A 20,024-nucleotide genomic window follows, 5' to 3' on the forward strand; every position below is an offset into this window, starting at 1 on the left:
TTAGGAAGAAGGCTGGGCCTTGTCTACTGCTAATGTGCTGGGAATCCTTACAAAGTGCCAAAATGTTCCTCACAGTTTTCCCCAGCCTCAGCTTTTTACATGAGTGTGATAGATGAGTACACACAGCTGCACCATCACATCTAGTTATCCCTTAGGAGTGCTATCTGCGATAAGGATTTGGATTCACATGGTTTCTGAGCTGCAGCGGTTAGGTATTCACTCCATCAACTTATACTAAGATCAGAGCAGACTTACCGTTTCCCAAATGTCATTATGCTTAACTCAACTGGACAGACTCAGCTATACAAACCTAATTCATAGCTCCAAATTTATGAATGAGTGACATAACATGAATGTGTGTTTTTTAAATTCAAAATTCATTGGTGAAAGAAAGCTACAGTAGAAATGTTTTTATGCCCAGTGTTCCTAGACAGTATGAAGCCTGCACTAGGAAGAAATGAAGGTCATTAAGTAATTTGGACAGTGTATTCTTCTGTATAAACCAGCATTCTCATTTTTATTTTATTTTTTAAGATTACCCCCCAAAATAAGTTTCTTTTTAGTGCAAATCTGTAGTCACTTGTGATTTGGTTACCTTTGAACTTTTGTTAATCTATATGATGCATAAGACTCTCCCAAACTAACAGATTGCCAAGGACAGAATGTCATATTCCCGCCATGGATATGGGAGACACATTTTCAGGAACTCTGCAAGGTGGGATGGCGGGAGAGGCCAAATCACTCAAAACATAGCAAGCCTCCCAAAGTGGGGCCCTGTAACAAGGACAAAGATTGAGAGCCTCGTAAAGAGGTAAAGGACCCCTGACCGTTAAGTCCAGTTGCAAACGCCTCTGGGGTTGCGGTGCTCATCTCGCTTTACTGGCCGAGGGAGCCGGCGTTTGTCCACAGACACTTTTTCTGGCTCATGTGGCCAGCATGACTAAGCCACTTCTGGCGAAACCAGAGCAATGCACAGAAACGCCGTTTACCTTCTTGCCGGAACGGTACATATTTATCTACTTGCACTTTGACGTGCTTTCAAACTACTAGGTTGGCAGGAGCTGGGACTGAGCAGCGGGAGCTCACCCCATCATGGGGATTTGAACCGCCAGCCTTCTGATCGGCAAGCCCAAGGCTCAGTGGTTTAGACCACAGCGCCACCCAAGAGCCTGGTAGCTCAACTGAAACAGGGGAAAGCACAGGTCATTAAAAACCTGGATTTCTGGGCCTCACTTTACACATGTATTGATACTTATCAATGTATTCCCAAAGACTGGGGACTTTCAGCCATTGTCCCAATATACAAAAACAAGAAAGAGGATCCCGCAAACTGTAGACCAACCAATCTCCTTAACACAATAAGTAAACTGTATGTAAGACATCTACAACAGATATTCCAAGATTGGCTGGAACTAGAAAGTATACTTGCAGAGAAGCCCGCTCAACTATCGACTAATGTTTTGTTCTTCAATGCCTAATAGAAAAGTACTCATCTAGTAGCACTGTCTCAGTCTATGTGGCCTTAATTGACTTCAGAGCAGCCTTGGACTCTATATCCAGAATTAAGCTATGGGAGACCTCCACACTAGACAGACGCCTGCTATACTTAATACATGAAGAGACCTTGTTAAAAATACGATGTAACTCTCAGGGCCATCTATCTAATGCAACTGAAACCAAGAAAGGTATCAAGCTAGGGTGCATATTGGCCCCATTTTTATTCAATTTCTATATAAATGATATGGTACCCCTCTACCACAATATGAACTTTAACCCTCCGAAACTAGCAGGAAAGCATATCCCTGTGCTGCTTTACGCAGATGACACAGCAAACCTCTCCAGAATTCCTTTAGGCCTTAAAAGAAGCATGTAAACACTGGCAGCATACTGCAAGGAGAGCAGACTAGAACTACATTATCAGAAAACCAAAATCATGGTTTGCAAAAGGCCCAAACCTTGTCCATGGTACATTGGTGGCCTTGCTCCCTTAACTATTAAGAACCGTTTCCAAACGACACGGAAATGTTTAGTGATAAACATAATAACTCTAGGCTTCACCCTGCAGATCCTACTTGACATGGGGTATTGTGATAGGAATTTTATGGTCTTAGATATATGGTAATGTTCATAACCGCACATACATAGATCAACACAGGAAGGCCAACCTGGAACCATTTTGATTCCTAAACTGAGCAAATGTTTTCTCTGCAAGGTCAAACTGGAAAAGCCTCCCCATTGTCTTTTCCTTCACAAATCCTGTCTTAAGACTATGTCTCTGTTTGAATAGGGTGTGAGCCTGTGACATGGCCAGGAACTATTTATCACTACAAAAGAATGGCCAGGCTACCAAGGAAATCCAATCAAGTAACCTGCCAGACAGGAGATAAACAAGGACAAGAGAAAAACAACATTTAAATTTCTGTGATGCAGGTGGGATGTATCTGAGGGGTGGTCTTAGGTTACACCCTTTCTGTGATGTATGCATAATGTTTCTGGGGGTGGTCTTGATCTAGAGGATGGGAATTTCAAAAGTCTTTATAAGCCCTTGCACAGCATTTTTGTGGGTCCTCCTCCTTTCTTTCGAGTGAGGGGAGCACCCTGTTGCAACAGATCAATAAAGATCAAGCTTACTAGCTGCTTTGCTTCTCAATATTCTCTGGTTGGCCTCTGTTACTTTCTCCTACCAATAGGGAACCTATGTAAGGACTCTATATGGGCTCTTGGATACCCCATAAGGGAAAAGGGCATATTTTTATTTACAACAGTATGAACAAGCAAAAAACAAACAAACCATCAAACAGCACCTGGAAGATACCAAATGCCAAGCAGATCTAGCCAAGTACCCGAAATTTTTAATCAGTGAAACCAGAAGACACCTCCCAGATGCCATATATAACCAACCTTAAAATTCCAAAACAGTGAAGGGCTTTCACTCTGGTCCACTGCCAGGCCCTCCCTTCAGCCATTCAGGAAGGCTGCTTTAGGAAGACATCATACAAGGAGAGAAAATGCCCATGTGGCTCTGGGCAACTAGAAACAACAGAGTATGTCTTTTTTCACTGCCAATACTTATACAGATATAGGTTCATCTTGCCTGTACTATATAAATTCCCAGGTCGCACAGAACAACTTTATACCTCCCTGCTACTTCAAGATGAAAACCCAGATGTTACATACTCAGTTGCTAGATTCTGCGCTGTCATGATGGCTATTCAGCGGAGGATGGTTTGCGCCACAAATGAGGCCCAAAATGCAAGACCTGTGGCTCCATCACGCTTCCTCCCTTATAGTCGCTTTTAACTGTTTGTCCCTGTTTCTATCTTTTTTAAGTATGTTTGATACAATCACCTTTTAATTGCTAGTTTTTATTCCTTGTTTTAAGTCTTATGTGTTCATTTTATCCGTATGTTTTATCTTACGCTGCTCTGTGACCGAAATAAAGTTTGATACTCATATGATGCAAGTACAAATTCTTTTTATTACCTCAGAAGTATTAGTGAAAGTAAGCTGCTGTAGTATTAAGCCAATTAATTTCCGTATCTAAATTTTTTGGAAGCAGGGTGAATAGTCATTATAGTTCATTAATACGTATTCTGAACCAAATCTCTGTGAATTCAAGCAACTTAATCTACAGAAATGGGATTACTTAGGAATGTGTTCTGCAGAAGAGAAAATTAAATTCAGTGGGAGTCAGGAGTCCTGTTTTTTTTTAAAAAAATAGCCGTATAAACAAGAGCACATGTTTAAAACCTCTTCAAACCTGCTTCTATTTGAAAGTATATTTTCAGTTTTTGTGAAGGAACAAAATGGTATGGTAAAGAGAATCACAGGATAATTTAGAAAATCTAATTAGTGTAGCAAGGCAGGGCAGGAAAGATGAGACATACGTTAAAAAAAGGCTTTGACATTTTTGTTGATCTTCCTGCTTGTTGTTGGCTCTGTAACTCGCCAAGCTGTTTTTTCTCCCTATAAAGGAAGTAGCGGTTTTCTGATTTGATAGTAGAAGATAAGCAATCCATGTTCTTTCTTCAAAGCAATGTTTGTACAGTAAATCTCAACGAACTTCATTGGGGCTATGAATATTATTCTGAATCTCTTTTTGAAAACTTCAAAACTCGCATCTCCTTCAGTATGGTGATAAAGTGGCAAGTGAAAGTTCTCCTTTTCATTTTAAGTTGAGTTGGTGTTAAAATCTGAAGAAAAACATAGAATCTTAGAAGAGATCATGAGGGTCATCTAGCCCAACCCCCTTCAATGCAGGAATCTTTTTGCCCAACTCTGGACTCGGTGCCAAGGGCCTTCTGGCGGTTCCCTCGCTGCAAGAAGCCAAGTGGCAGGGAACCAGGCAGAGGACCTTCTCGGTGGTGGCACCTGCCCTGTGGAACACCCTCCCACCAGATGTCAAAGAGAAAAACAACTACCAGACTTTTAGAAGACATCTGAAAGCAGCCCTGTTTAGGGAAGCTTTTAATGTTTAATACACTATTGTATTTTAATATTCTGTTGGAAGCCACCCAGAGTGGCTGAGGAAACCCAGCCAGATGGGCGGGGTATACCTAATATATTATTATTATTATTATTATTATTATTATTATTATTATTATTATTAATTTATTTAGCTCTGGTTTGCTTAAATAGCCAACTTCAAACAATGGGCTGTGAAGATGGCTTGTTTCTACAACACATAGTTAAGGTTAACCATGGTTCTTGATTCAGGTGAAACAGTAAACTGTAGTTAATCCAAAACAGAAAGTTTCAGTTCACCTTTGTAGTCTTGCCAGGAAAGCATATGACTCCCAAGTCTCACTGGGGTTCCTTGTAATTCTAAACTGCATGTTTAGTTTTGAATCTGAATTCAGACAATGAATCTGCCTGAAAGAGAAGCTTAATTCTCAGATATGGCAGATGAGGAATAAAACCTGTATTAGGCTGTACCACATCAGACTGCAGTTTAGGGTTTACATGATTGAATGTTCCAGAATAAAAACAAAAACTATGGAATAGAAACATGAGCAAGTCAGTGAGAAGGCTTGACTGAAACCTAGGAGAAGTAGTCACCGATAACTGACTTTAACTAATCTGGTAGTATAGCTGTAATATTAGAGTAGGCAGAAACAACACCAGTGCAATTGTATTTTATTTTTATGTAAAGCCATGCAGTTTGGAAGGTAAAAATAGTACTGTGTTCATTATCCTGTGTGCCAGAGTGGGTGGATGTGTGTATTTTTCAGTTTATTCTGACCTGCATTATCCTGAATGTTCGTGCCAGTGTATCTGGCAGCAGAGTAGGAACATGTTTTATGATGTTCCGGATTGGCACTTCGTAAGTGCCTCTCCTGCCGGCAAAGGAAATCTCAGCCATTCTCCTCGAATTACATTTCCCTACAATGCTTGCTGAGGAATAGCTAGGGTGCTTCTGACCCGGTTGCTGATGTTTCAAGGAAATGATTGGCATGAGTAAGTGGATGGTGAAGAGGATTTCGGGTGCTGTGTCAGTCACAAACTGTATATCATAAGGTAAAGGTAAAGGGACCCCTGACCATTAGGTCCAGTCATGACCGACTTTGGGGTTGCGGCACTCATCTCGTTTTATTGGCCAAGGGAGCCGGCATACAGCTTCCGGGTCATGTGGCCAGCATGACTAAGCCGCCTCTGGCGAACCAGAGCAGCGCACGGAAACGCCGTTTACCTTCCTGCCAGAGCAGTACCTATTTATCTACTTCCAATTTGATGTGCTTTCGAACTGCTAGGTTGGTAGGAGCAGGGACCGAGGAACGAGAGCTCACCCCGTTGTGGGGATTCGAACCGCCGACCTTCTGATCGGCAAGTCCTAGGCTCTGTGGTTTAACCCACAGCGCCACCCGCATCCCACTGTAGGGTTAAAACCAAACTTTGAATCAGGAAATAATGGGTTCAAATTTCTTCTTGTACAATCTCACTGGGTGGCTTTAGGCAGTTATGGTGGGATAATGCTCCCGTCCGCTTCAGGGCTTACTGTCATTCTTTGGGACACTTCATACTCACTAAAGCAGTATATGAATGTTTGTTGTTATTGGATTTGCGTCTTGACCATTCCTATAGTATAAAGAGCTGACCTAAAGCCTCTTCCTGTTTAGGTAGAGATCTTTAATTTGTGCAGTGAATAATGATATATGGGTAGAGACAAATGTGGAACAAAGATGGTTGTTCTAATTTTACTCAAAGCTTGTGGCCAGGAGTTCATGTAAAGACTAGGGCATTTTTTTCCAGCTGGAGCTCAGCTCGGCTCCTCTCAGGTGGGTGCCATTTCCATTCTAAGAGAACAAGGGAGAAGTTCATGGTGAGCTACAGCACATCTTTTTCTAGAAAAGTAAAACTGGATAAAGACTCAACCATTAGGAGAATGACATTGTGTAACGTCCTACTTAAAGTGGGGTGAGACAAGAACTTCACTCCAAGTAGGGCAAGTTCAAAGTGAGGATTGTAATACCACCTTGCGATTTTGCTGGCTAAATAAATAAATAAGAATTCCTTTTAGACCCTGAGTACAAACTGGGCAGGATGAGACTCTGAAGGCAGTTCTGTTTCCCACAAGTAAGTTAATTGCCATGGTTCTGCTCTTGATTTTCAAGGTGAGCTAGTGAAGGAAGCAGATGTTTCTCAGTCCTCCAAATCATTTTGGTTTCTGGGCTTGAATTCCATTAACTGACAAAAGATGTAGAACTTAGCTGCTGACTTCCTTTATTTTTGGGGGGGCACCCCTTAGCTTCAGTATTTGTACCCATAGATTCTAGATTCAGGTAGGTAGTCGTGTTGGTCTGATGCAGTTGAAATAAATGAAAAAATACAGTATCTGAAGAAGTGGTCATGCACACGAAAGCTTATACCCAGAACAAACTTAGTTGGTCTATAAGGTGCTGCTGGACAATTTTTAAAATTTATTTGTTCCCATAGAATGAGTGCTGTACAGCAGCCGTGAACATGATATGGAAGCTCATGTTTTTGGGACTTAAATAGTCTTGCAGACAGAATTGCATTAAAAATCTCAACCCAGCACACTCTTAATAAACCTTTTTGATCAACGCCGAACCAGTCTTGTCTTTTAGACACCCTCTTCTTTCTGCTACCTCCCTCCAATGGTCAATTCAGTTTATAGCATTTACCATAGTTTATGCAAGTGCTCTGAAGGTTGCATTATTTTGTAGAGTTCCCAGCAGCTGCATTGACACGTCATGTCAGGGTAGTTTAGCTTCCCTATATGCCCTCTCTCTATTTCAGGATTGTCTATTAATTGAATCTGCGACTGCCAAGTATCAAAATCAACGTCACCTGCAGGTTTGGGTAGATCTCTCCAAAAACATTTCAATCAATAAGAAGCATAGTTGTTGTTAGCTTGTTCATGACATGTTCCACAGCCATTTTTTGGTACTATTTTGGGTACTGGCACAGATATAGTGGTTGAAGGAAGAAAATATTCTTTATTGGCAGGATTGGACATTGACATACTGTCTAAATGGGCCCACATGTTTGTTTGTTGTTTGCTCGTTTTTAAAAAAATAACTTTTATTAAAGATTTTCTTTGTTTACAAAAATACATGCATTATCTCTTTTCTTAGGTTGTAAAGTCTTTTCCATATATCGGTTACATATGATGTGAGACATTGGTGTTGTATACAGAATAAGGTTGGGGAAGAAGAAAAGAGGGGGGGGAGTGGTTAACTTATATTTTTATATTTAGTGTGTATTGGGGTTTTTATGTCAGCGTCATTTGGGTAGGTTCTCTTTCTGTTTGTTTACTGTATTTCCTTGGTAGTGAGAGAGGTTGGGTGGGGGGCCCGGGCATGGTTGGTTGTGTTTAGTTGGCTGCAGTGAGATTTGTTTGCATGGTGGGCAGAATTGTTGGGTCAAGTTAATCAGATTATTTTGCATACTGTCAGTGGGTTTTTGTTGTTGTCTTGTTGGGCTGTGTATGTGATAAAAGGGAGCCATATTGGGGTGAAGGTATTCTCTTCTATTTGATGGCGCCCACCTGTTGTTTAAGGAATATTCTAATTTCATGTCAGGCACGTTTGACAAAAGCTGGCTCATCCTAATGCAATGATGTTGATCCTAGTTATACTGTTCACAAAATTCAGCTTATTATTTATTGTATAATTTTAATTTCTACAAATGAACAAAATTAATAGGGTTGCCCAGAAATTTGCTGCAAACCCCAAAGTTAGCGGATTCAGCCTGATGCCATCTTGTTTCCACAAATGTGCAATAATAGATAAAGATGTTATTAATAAACTGGCACAGGTTGGAAGTTTTTCACATTTTAAAAAATGCTCGGTTGAGCATGAGACTCTTAATTTCAAGGTCGTGGGTTTGAGCCCCACATGGGGCAAACATTCCTGCATCGCAGGGGGTTGAACTAGATGACCCTCGTGATCCCTTCCAGCTCTACAGTTCTATGATTCTATGTTGTGTGCCAGGGAGGAAACACAAAACCAAACCCCACAATATATAAACAGTAAATAATTGCTTTAGGCTGCGGTTAAAAACTTAAAAGGCTCCCCCCCCCATATGTTGTGCAACTCATTCAGTACTTGTCGGTTCCTTATTAGCTTTGCTCCATCAAGTAGGATGGTGTCCCTGAGGAGCAGACTGAACAATGTGGGAAAGCAGTAATCGGAATACCTCACATTAAAAACAACAACTAATTGACAACCTTATTCAGCTGCTTTGAAGATCGGGGAAGTGCATCCTTGTAAATCAGCCACTTAATATTAGTAGCTTCCACACTTTTTCACTAGCTTGCTGGATGTGACAGAGGAGGAACAGAGAGCTGCTGTGTGCAGAGGAAGCAGCTCCCCTTCTTTAGCAAACTGTCTTTGCTGGGCACTGAGGAGGGATGGAGTATGTAGTAGAATTCTGTGCGTTGTGACTACCAGGCTAGTGGTAAAATACAAGGGTGGGGAAGTGGCACCAAGGGAGGATAGGAACACTTTCCCCCATTCCAAATGCCTGGTTGAAATTTCCCCACTGAGCTAGGGACAGCTTCTGGGGCTATTTCTGTTGGGGAAATGGTGCAGCTGGAAGGGCTTTTTAAACACCCCCAGTCCTACTACCACCTGCTCCTTCTTCAAAGCACCTGCCTGCTAACAAACCTTAAGGATGGGATCTCAATCATGGATTTCTGACATCCTGTGTAGTTTGACCTGAGGATGGTGTAAGCCAATTGAAAGGTTTGCAGTTGAATACCAAAACATTGATTTGACCCATTGCAGCTCTGTAGGAGCTAATGTGCATAATTAAAGTTGGCATTATTTACCCCTCTTACCCCCAGGTTAGGCTTTGGGAAGTTCAGGGTGGGGAGTGACAGGCATTCTTGTGATGTGAGTGTTTCGCTTCCTAAAAATGATAAAATGTAGGAATTTTGCACTTCCTACTATAATAATTCAAATAATTACAAATAATGTAATTCAAAGGCTTTCCCCTCTTCTTTTGTAGAAAATGTACCAGAGGATCTTCGAGAACCATTTTATACGGATCAGTATGACCAGGAACATATTAAACCTCCTGTTGTTAAATCGCTGCTATCTGCTGAATTCTACTGTCGTGCTGGGAGTCTTATTCTCAAGAGTGATGCTGCCAAACCGCTCCTGGGCCATGATGCAGTTATCCAAGCCTTGGCACAAAAAGGCCTCTATGTCACTGACCAAGAGAAGCTAGTAACGGAGAGAGACTTGCACAAGAAACCCATTCAGATGGTGAGTTCTGGCATTAGAGTTTTGGCATTAGTCATATACCTGGCTGTTAGCAGCATTTCTGTTTGGGTTTGAAGTTTGTAATGAATTAGCTTTTAAAAACATTCCATAAATTGAAGTCACATCTTACTTTGCAAGAAATAGATATGATAGACCTATTTCTTCAGTGTTTCTCTCACTTTTTCACAATATTCAGATTCAGGAATTCTGGAAATTCAGAAAGTTGTTTTTTGGGTACCAGGGCAGACAACATGGCACCCTCCAGATGGTGCTGGTCTGCAGCTCCCATCATTCCTGAATATTGGCTGTACGAACTGGTGCTGATGGGCGTTGTCGTTCACAACATCTGCAGGGCCCCATATTGGCTCTGGATAGTAAGAACATTTGACTTTTATATTCCATTCTACCCACCTAAGTTATGCTTGGAACATACACATTGAAATCAGTGGGCATAAGTTCATCATTACTAACTGTGGGTCTGCTCAGAGTTTGACTTACTTGAATACAACCCATTGTCTTTTATTTGAATAAAAGTATTCTTTGCCTAGTTATATAGAGTCTTAGATTTAGATTAAAAATCACAAGCACGTGATATTTTTTTTTTAACATAGTATGTAGCATAATTTACTAGGGCATCAGTTCAGAAGGCCAGAAAGCAGCGAAACATAGAATCTAGGGTGCACTTGTGATGTCATTCAGATGTCATGGACTACAATGTCTGTCATCCTCGGCCTGCATAGTCAGGGATGATGGGTTTTGTAGTCCATAACATCTGGAGGGTATCCTACTGTAGGATAACATCTACACCCAGCAAGCCTGGCACAGAACCGAGACTGAACAGAGTTCATTGCCAGAATTCTTTGTAACACATAACAGTTTTGTCGCCAACGTGCAGGGGTTGCTTGGCAAGATGAATCACTGTGGAAAGAGTTCCCCAAGGAGGAAGTCTCGGAAAAACACTGGCTTGAAGTAATAAAAGGAAATATTTATGACTAATAAAAAACAATTCACAGTTTAAAATGGAAGACCGGAATAAAACCACAACCACAAATTTATATTTATTTTTATTACGAATGTACAGAACTGCAAGCATAAACATAAAAGCACATGCATGTGTTCAGTGGGTCATACATACACTAATACATAAATAAAGCATAGTCAGCCATTCAGGCAGTAAAATGACCATTCACAAATTTCACTTCCAAGGGTTTAATCCAATTGAATTCTTCCAAAATGTGGGTGGTCTGGGAGAAAGGGGAGCAAATTGCAGAAACTTGAGAATAGAAGGAACTATACAACTTAGAAAGCTTGTTTCCCAGTACCTATTTATACTTTCCTAGTTTTAAGATACTTGGCAATATGAATGAAACGCTTTCCCTGTAAATCCTATAGTATTCCCTACTGCCACCCTCATTGCACAATTAAGGCAGCCTCTTTAAGATACATTTGAAATACTTTATGAAACCCTGTATTCCCATACCTACAGCACAACTTCTAACAGTATACACCTGTAAAACATGTTCTTATTAAGTGATCCACAAGTTAGTATAAACCTTTGGAACTTGTCTTTGGTTTTATGGAGAATTTGTAAACGTTCTTACTAAGTGATGCATCTACTGTACTGCCATTCTCTTCTGTCTTTGTGTGGTCAGATTATAAGTGAAAGCTGATGAATTGCTTTCAGGTTGTTGTCTTGTGGATTCGTTGAAGTAGCTGTTGACTGAATTATCCCTGTATTTGACACATATGCCTACTAATTCCGTTCTAAGCCCAGTGATCTGGGGTATTTTAATTAATTAAAATAATTATTGAGTTTTATTAATAATGATTATTTTGTATCATACATCAAGAGGTTGAATGTAGCCTAGAATGTCCATTCTCCTGCTGCATACATTATGGATTCCATGGTGCGCCTGCTTTGGTTTTGATGAACTTGACTGGCATTCTGCTGTGTCTGATGGGGTTTCTTGTAGGGTGGAGGAAAATCAGGGTGAGTTGTAGGCTTCCTTCTTTGGTGTGTCTGAAGTAAAACAAGGAGTGCTGGATACTTAGGTTATGGGAAAGTGCCTGAGGCTTGTTTCCCGACTAACCTCTTTCCCTCAAGTGAGAACAAGAGTAAAATAACAAAGCAGGAATTCAAAGCGGACAGGAAAGGAGGTCTGGGGGTGGAGAAAACTTTGCATGAATGACATCCATTTCATATGTCATCTTGACACTAGTGTGTACTAGTGACCTTTTGGCTTTTTCTGTGCTAATCATGATGTTTGGACAACTGCTACCAACACTTTGCACGTGGGAATTTTTGCCTCTGTGTTCAGGAACTCTGTTGACAGCAGCAGGCTGCAAGCTGTTATCAGGCCTGTGTGTTCCACAAAATTAGGCACAGAACCTGAAATGCCAGAGTAAATCAAGCAAATTAAATGTTGTTTGCATGTATTCATTCACCGCGTATAATGCTGGTGCTTGGATGCAAGTTGTCAGAATACTTTTGTTGTTGTTGTTAAGATTGTTAGAGGAACAGGAAATAATTTCAGGAAAGGAGCAACAGTCTTGGTATGCCTTCCCCAACTTGGTGCCCTCTAGACGTTTTGGAGCACAACTCTTAGCAGCCTTAACAGCATCAGTTATCAGGAATGATGAGTGTTGTCCAAAACATCTGGAAGGCATCAGGTTGGGGAAGCCAGAACCTCGCAGTGGACTTAGGTGGCCAGTAAAGACAGGCAATACAAGATTCTTAAAGTGGATGAAAAATTATTTTTCTTGAAAGAGTGGGATTTCCTTTCCCCCATTCCTAATATTGGAAGTGTTGCTGAAATGGTATGGACTTCTAGTGTTTTGTTTTGTTTTAGCTTTGGTATCTATGCAGCAGTAAAGCAGTGTGTGAGGTGGAGAAAGAGATCCATATTAAATGCTTAAGGGCAACTATATTTACCAACCAGGATGAAGCATTGCTTTTTTTAGTTGTACACTAATTTTTTTTCTAATCTGGATTTTGCTAATCTATTCTGTGCACAGAAACTTGGCAGCTGCTCTCTGTGTCTCAAGCAAGGTTTATGTCATAATGGTTAAGTGCTCTTCTGAGGTTTTAAACAGCTTTGCCTTGGGAAGAGAGAGGTCAGAAACATGGGACTTACTCCCCACTGTCCTAGCTTGCTATCAATACTGCAAATTTAAGTCGTGCAGATACCAGGGATTGAGCCGCTTTCACTATCCATGCCCCCTGAAAATACCTGGGAGGAAATTCCATTAAGTTGGGCATAGCCACCGAGATGCTGTGTCTTGTGTTACTGGTCTCCTAGGACTTTCTACAAATGGAACAAAAAGCAGGCATCATTCCCTGCTGATTTTAATGCACAGCTTGGAAGATATAGCACAGTGTTTCTCAACCTGTGCTCCCCAGATGTTGTTTGACTACAACTCCCATCATGCCTAGCCAGCATGGCCAGTGGTCAGGGATGATGGGAGTTGTAGTCCAACAACATCTGGGGAGGCACTGCTTAAACACTTAGTGCTAATGTGGTGTTGCGGTTAGTGTTTGACTGGGACCTGGAGACCAATGTTCAGGTTGCTAGTTGGCCATGAAGCTCACTGGGTTAGACTGTCAGGCAGGGGACTGGCCGAGCAACCTTGAGCCAGTCACTGCTTCTCAGCCTAGCCTCCCTCACAGGGTGGTTGTCAGGATAAAATGGGGAGGGGGAGCACTATGTACGCCACCTTGAGTTCCTTCAAGGAACGGTGTAATAATAATGTAATAGTAAAGTACTTTGATCCTAGGTCATTAGGGCTTTACATGCTAACAGCAAAACCTTGCTTTAATTCAACTAGTCTCTCTGCATGTGCTCTTTTTTTCACTGGATGAAGAAAGAGCATTATATTGTATTATCAGACAAATCTTGTTTACATTTTGTTTTGGGGATCATCGCCTATTTTTTAAAAAAATTAAGCCTATCTGAGGTGGACAATAAAGCACTTCATAGTACCTGTCTCAGAAATGGCTAGCAGTTAATGCTTTTATTAACTGGGATCAATTATTAGTAAATGAATAAAAAAGCCTTTTTCCTAAAAGGCTATTCTTTAGCTCTGTGTCTTTCACTTAACCTTGTTGTGTGTCTCCTTGCAATTATGGGTAGCAGGAGGTGGTGGCTGTAAAAATGGTTAATTATTATTCAGCACTATGCAGCCTGTATTATTCTCTAATCAGAAAGAGTGCATCCTCGTGCTGGGGACTAGACCAAAACACAAATGCAGATCCTTTCCCTGAACCTTTTTCAATGCATTTTAATCAGCTCTATTTTTAAACCAGATGTATATCTTTTTTGGGTGTCCCATCTATTACAATGTATACAAAACCTTAAATTTGTGAAACGTATTCTGCCAGATTAAATTATTAATTCCTGCAGCCTATTCAGCAGTAGGATCCCTTTATCTCAAACTGAGTTTAGTACAATCATATTGAGGAAGTGATCAGACAGTGTTCACTAATACACTGCTCATTCATAATAAGCCATTTACACATATTCAGTGTAGTAAGAAATTACCATTGTTGATGAATGTGCAGTTTAAACTTTGGTAAAATACCATGCTATAATACTGTTGTGGCATTCGACTCTTAATTTGTCTTTAGGTAAGCATTCACACTTTCGATAGAACTGGTGTGAACTGGTAGTGTATCCTGAAATACAGGATTGTTATTATTTTAATTGGGAGGAGGCATGCTGAGGTTAGACGCTCACTAGGTGGCCTTTGAGCAAATCGTTTATCTTTGCCAACATATTTTAGAGCAGGGTTTCCCAAACTTGGGTCCCCAGCTGTTTTTGGAATACAATTCCCATCTTCCCTGACCACTAGTCAAGGATCATGGGAGTTGTAGTCCAAAACCTTCATAAAGCAATCTTATGAAGGTACTGGGTGATATCCAGCAAAGTCATACAAGGAGTAGACACATGAAATCAATGGACCAAAAAGTAAGAATAGGGTGTGCTTTCATGTGGCATAGGTAAAGGTAAAGGGACCCCTGACCGTGAGGTCCAGTCGTGACCGACTTGGGTTGCGGTGCTCATCTCACTTTACTGGCTGAGGGAGCCAGCGTACAGCTTCCGGGTCATGTGGCCAGCATGACTAAGCCGCTTCTGGTGAACCAGAGCAGCGCATGGAAACACCGTTTACCTTCCCGCCGGAGTGGTACCTATTTATCTACTTGCACTTTGACGTGCTTTCAAACTGCTAGGTTGGCAGGAGCAGGGACCAAGCAACAGGAGCTCACCCCGTTGCGGGGATTCGAACCGCCGACCTTCTGATCGGCAAGTCCTAGGCTCTGTGGTTTAACCCACAGCGCCACCCGCTAACTAAGGTTACACATGTAAAGCTGCTTACTGGTCTGGCTTCTTTCTAACCTTTTAAAAGGTTGACAATGGTGTTTCTGGGTGGTAGTTTGTTTCCACCAGTTAGTAGATGGCTAACTGCATGCTTACAAGCTGATTATAAAGAGATATTAATGTAAATGCTTATATTAGAGATGTGACTGATCCAGATCCCCACACCTGCAGATGTTGCCCATATTCATGAGAAAGAATAGAATATGCGTCCTTCTAAACAGCAAGGAAACATACGAGTGAAAACTTGACCCTATACGTATAGTTCCATCACCAAGAGGTGATTCAGAACCCCACTTCTTTTCAGAGACAGAAATGTATGGCATGCATGAGTGTTGTTCATTGTGTATGCCACATATTTTCTCCTGGAAGAAGAGGAATGGCTCTAGAAAGAAGCAGTTGCACTGACTGTTGCACAGAGTGCATGCTGTACTCTCTAAGTGCGTTGGTACTCAACACTCATTTTTCAGCATGATGGGTGTTGCATCTTTATAGATACTATCTTCCACATCAAGAGAGGAACAACTGCTGTCTGTTTTCTGGAAGGTGCCTTGCACATTCTTGAAGCTTCCTTTTTGTTTGGGCAAGCCTATCTCCACACACACACACACACACACACAGAGAGAGAGAGAGAGAGAGAGAGAGAGAGACATAGACCGAGAGATTTTAATTATCTTTTAAATGCTTTAATTCCTTGTTGCTAACTGATTTTTATTGATAATCCTACTAGTTCCTGTAAAGTGCTTAGAGGTCTTATTACAACCAAGCAGTATATATAATTTATTAAATAAATAAGGAGGAAGTGTCAGAACCAGGCCTGGCATCACCATGCGGCATCCTAAAGAAGCTGGCAGGGTCCTCTGCCAGTGGCCCAGCCTTGACCTCCTTTATTTCCCCTCCGTCCACCAGCGCTCAGTGCCAGGCAGGCGGGTGCTGCCATTTGCAAAACCTGGTGAGTACTGCCACTGTACAACCCTGCAGGGAAGAGCCCTCTGGTATAAATGTAGACTCAGTACAGTGGTCCCTTGGTTTACAACCATAATCCGTTCCAGAGGTCCGTTCATAAACAAAAACAGGTTGTAACCCAAGGCGCGCTTTCGCTAATGGGGCCTCCAAAAACATTTTGTTCATAATCCCCAAAAAATGGATTGTAATCCCAAAAAAGTTTGCAAACTGGGACACGCACTTCCAGGTTTGATGTGTTTGTAACCCAAAATGTATGCAAACCAGACTGTTCGCAAACCAAGGTACCACTGTACTGGGAGCTGACTCAAACCTGAAGTTAGACACTGTCTAATTCAGTACAGTCAAACCTCTACTTACCACTGCCTCTTCATATGGTCATTCCAAGTTGCAACTGCAGCAAACCTGGAAGTAACCGGCAGGTTTGCCACCGATTGCGCATGCGCAGAAGTGGCAGTCGCCATTCGCACATGTGCAGAAGCGGGCAATCACTGTTTGCACATGCGCAGAAGTGGGCAATCACCGCCTGTGTCTGCGCACAATGGCGCCTCTCCCAGCGACCTGTTGTGACCTCCAGACGGACCTCCTGAACGGATTATGGTATCCCTGTTTCCGAGCTAATTCTGAGATGATATGTGTGACTTAACAAATTTGGTACCTCTTTTTGGATATTAACATTGGTGTTATTCTTACTACTTTAGATTTTCACATGTTCCCTAAAAAGTCTGGCTCAGTTCAGACATAGCATAAAACTGTCGCTTTGACGTTGCAAGAATGAGCATGGGGCTCATGTTCTCGCTATGTCACCTTGCACATTCACTTTTGCAGCAAGCCATAGTTTGCTGTTGCATTGGAACTGAGAAAGCTATCATTTGCTGCAGAAGAGGAATTGCAAGAGGGACTATGGGGAGAAAGGAGTGCAGGGAATTAGAGGCTTATTTGTGTAACACTAAAATCATGGTGGTATTACAGTTAACGAGAGAACCAGAATCTTGTTGCTGCTTTAGGACTGTGAAGACCATATTCCTTCTGAGACTTGTGAGCATTTACTACAAGATTGGTGTGTGTGGTTTTTAAAGGAATAAGGCCACCATATGTAGCAATTCCAAATGGAAGGATTGACTTGTAGGAACCAATAAATTTGGTAGCTTCTGTGTGCACTGCCACAATAAAGGTTGAAGTGGTACTCATTCTGCTCCATAGGTATTCAGCACCTGTACACCAGCAAATCTACAAAGCGTGGGTTACCAACCTTTTATTGTTATTATTTTACAGCATCTCAATCATGCAAAGCCTTGGCATTACTTAGATTTTTTTGCCTGCACTAGCTAAAAGGCCTAAATGTCATATGCTTTTCCCTGTTATCTTGTTAGTGAGGCCTAAGGCGAGGCAAAAATCTGCTAAATCTGTTTTGAGTAATCCAGGTTAAGAGTATGCATTAAGAAGAATTATTACGCTATACTGGATGCTGCCTACAGATTGCCTCTCATTTCTCGGAGGGGCAATTAGCTTTGTTGTTAATGTGAGAATGGTTGGAAGAAGGGGAAGCTTTATTATAATGCAATTAGCACTGAGAACTATCCTTTGTCTGGAGATTACAAAGTTGGTGTGGCATTTTTAACAGAATACAGGCATAAAATGGCAGACCTGTGTGAGAGCAGTATTACTGTCTTCCAGTATTCCTTTTTCTAGGACAATTTGCTAAGTTTATTAAATTGATTTGATTCTATTTATCTGCTGCTATGCTTTGCACAGCATTATATGGCCATATATCTTGCCTTGTGTACATATACGTACTTGCCCATATCCACTTTTGGGGGCGTTAATTTATTACAGTGGTGCCTCGCAAGACGAAATTAATTCGTTCCGCAAGTTTTTTCTTCTTGCGAGTTTTTCGTCTTGCGAAGCACGGTTTCCCATAGGAATGCATTGAAAATCAATTAATGCGTTCCTAGGGAAACCGCTTGGCAGGCTGGCGGTGCGGAGAAGGGCTTTTCTCCCCACCGCAAGCCTTCAGGACAGGTACGGGAACAGAGGGGAAGGCGCGCAGCGCTTTCCCTCTGTTCCCGGGGCTTGCGTGTGAGGAGGGTTTTTCCTCCCCACCGCCAACATTCAGAACAGCATTCTGAATGTTGGCGGTGGGAAGGAAAACCCTCCTCCCACCCCAAGTCTTCAGGAAAGCCATCCGAAGCTGGGCGGCGGGAGAAGGTGTCCCCGCCCCCCCCGCCCGGCATTGGAGCTTCGTTCCGATGCCGGGAGGAGGCGTTCCCCCCCCCACCCGGCATCGGAGATTCATTCCGAAGCCGGCGGCGGGAGGAGGTCCGAGGACAGTGGGGAAGACGCGCTGCGCTTCCCTGCTGTCCCGGAGATTTCCCTATGGGCTGTCATCTTGCGAAGCAAGCCCATAGGGAAATTCGTTTTGCGAAGCGCCTCCAAAACGGAAAACCCTTTCGTCTAGCGGGTTTTCCGTCTTGCGAGGCGTTCATCTTGCAGGGTACCACTGTATATCTATTTAATAAATTTATATACCACTTTTCTTTGAGGATTTTTTTTTTTGAAAGGAAGGACCATATAAAACAGATGTGCCTGCATATGGCTATACTCCCTTACTGTTGGTGTTTGATCAAATTGTATGTTACATTGCTGTAGCTGGATCTCGACAAGGTATGGTCAGGGATCAGTATGGAGAGATGAGTGAGATGATAGGTACAATCTTTTCTCAGGGAAGGAGGAACGGAGCTTCCCTTCACCAGGGGAGGGTGGGTTTGAAAGGGCCATGTGTGTGCCACAGTTCTGTTTGAGAGCTGAAAAAGCACAGAACGTCGTAATGGGTTTAACTCTCTTAAAAATTTCTATCTCTCGTGGCTGTGAAAATAGGCTTGGGAATAAGTCAGCAGCCTCTGCTGAAATGTCAGAAGTCACAAAGGTGGTAGAATAACATTTCCAGTAGTTGAGCTGCATTTCCTGTGCTCTGCAATTGTTCTCTTTTAAGACTGGCAAAATAAAAGAGCATGCCAGTTATTCAATTTGCATAATTACACAGGTTGATTAATTCAGAGTTTCTTTGGGATTGAATGCATATAGAATCGTAGCTACCTGTTTTTTCAAGTGAGCAGTCAGCACAATCCTAGGTGTAGCTTGTTGTGAAAAAATGTATTATTATTATTATTTAGACCACAGCTTTCCAAAGCGTGTATCGTGACACGTTAGTGTGTTGGCTGCAGTGTGTGCCATGCCCACGCTCCTTCCGGATCTGGAAAGGGGTTATTTGCTAGTAAAACTGAATTACTGTGTCTTGAAATGCTGCATGCCTAAAAAGTGTGTCACCAACATAGAAAGCTCTGATTTAGACAATCACACTTAACCACCTATGAAGCTGTGTTTCCCTTTTCTCTTGGCTTCTTCATGGGAATAAGGCAAGTTATATATAGAAAATAAGACACACTTGCTGCAAAGCTACTGGCAGATATCTGATCCGTCTATGTGGCTCTGATCAATAAAGCTATGCAAGCAGAACTGAGATGAGAACCTACCTCCTAATCAGTTACACTGGAATGAGCAATGTTGTGTTCTTACTGGTGCTACCTGCTTAATATTCCAGTATATTAGCAAGCTCTGTGTCTGATGTTTGGCTTTCTGAACACACACTGAATTGCGTCATGTAGCTTTATTCTAGATTACAAATCAAACTAGAACAGTAGGAAAGACTGCTCTAGTGAATAACTACAAGGGCATCAGTATCTCTGATTTCCAATATCCTGCAGCTACATTCCAACATCCTAAGCTTAAATAAATACCTAGGCTTGTGAATGTTAAAAATCTGACCCTCTGTGTGTCAATCCTTTAGTTATACAGTATGAGTAAAATAGTGAAAAGGTCTCCCATCTCTCTGGGGCCTAATTAATGTACAGTACTCATTGAACTCTGTATATAAGTGAAACTCTGTTAGCCACAGTTCAGT

The 20,024-nt window shown here is 41.8% G+C and overlaps 1 protein-coding gene across 2 annotated transcripts in view; it reads left to right on the top strand.

Moving 5' to 3' along the window:
* The window catches only part of CAMSAP2 (calmodulin regulated spectrin associated protein family member 2), an 82,472-nt gene that overhangs the window by 11,585 nt on the left and 50,863 nt on the right, over positions 1 to 20,024 (top strand). For both annotated transcript variants that reach the window (XM_082225412.1, XM_082225413.1), the window contains exon 2: positions 9,472 to 9,731. In XM_082225412.1, the coding sequence (XP_082081538.1) occupies positions 9,472 to 9,731 (260 nt within the window). The remainder of the gene's footprint in view (positions 1 to 9,471; positions 9,732 to 20,024) is intronic.

Source organism: Podarcis vaucheri, assembly GCF_965113315.1.
Source record: "Podarcis vaucheri genome assembly, chromosome: 6".
NCBI classification, from domain to species: domain Eukaryota; kingdom Metazoa; phylum Chordata; class Lepidosauria; order Squamata; family Lacertidae; genus Podarcis; species Podarcis vaucheri.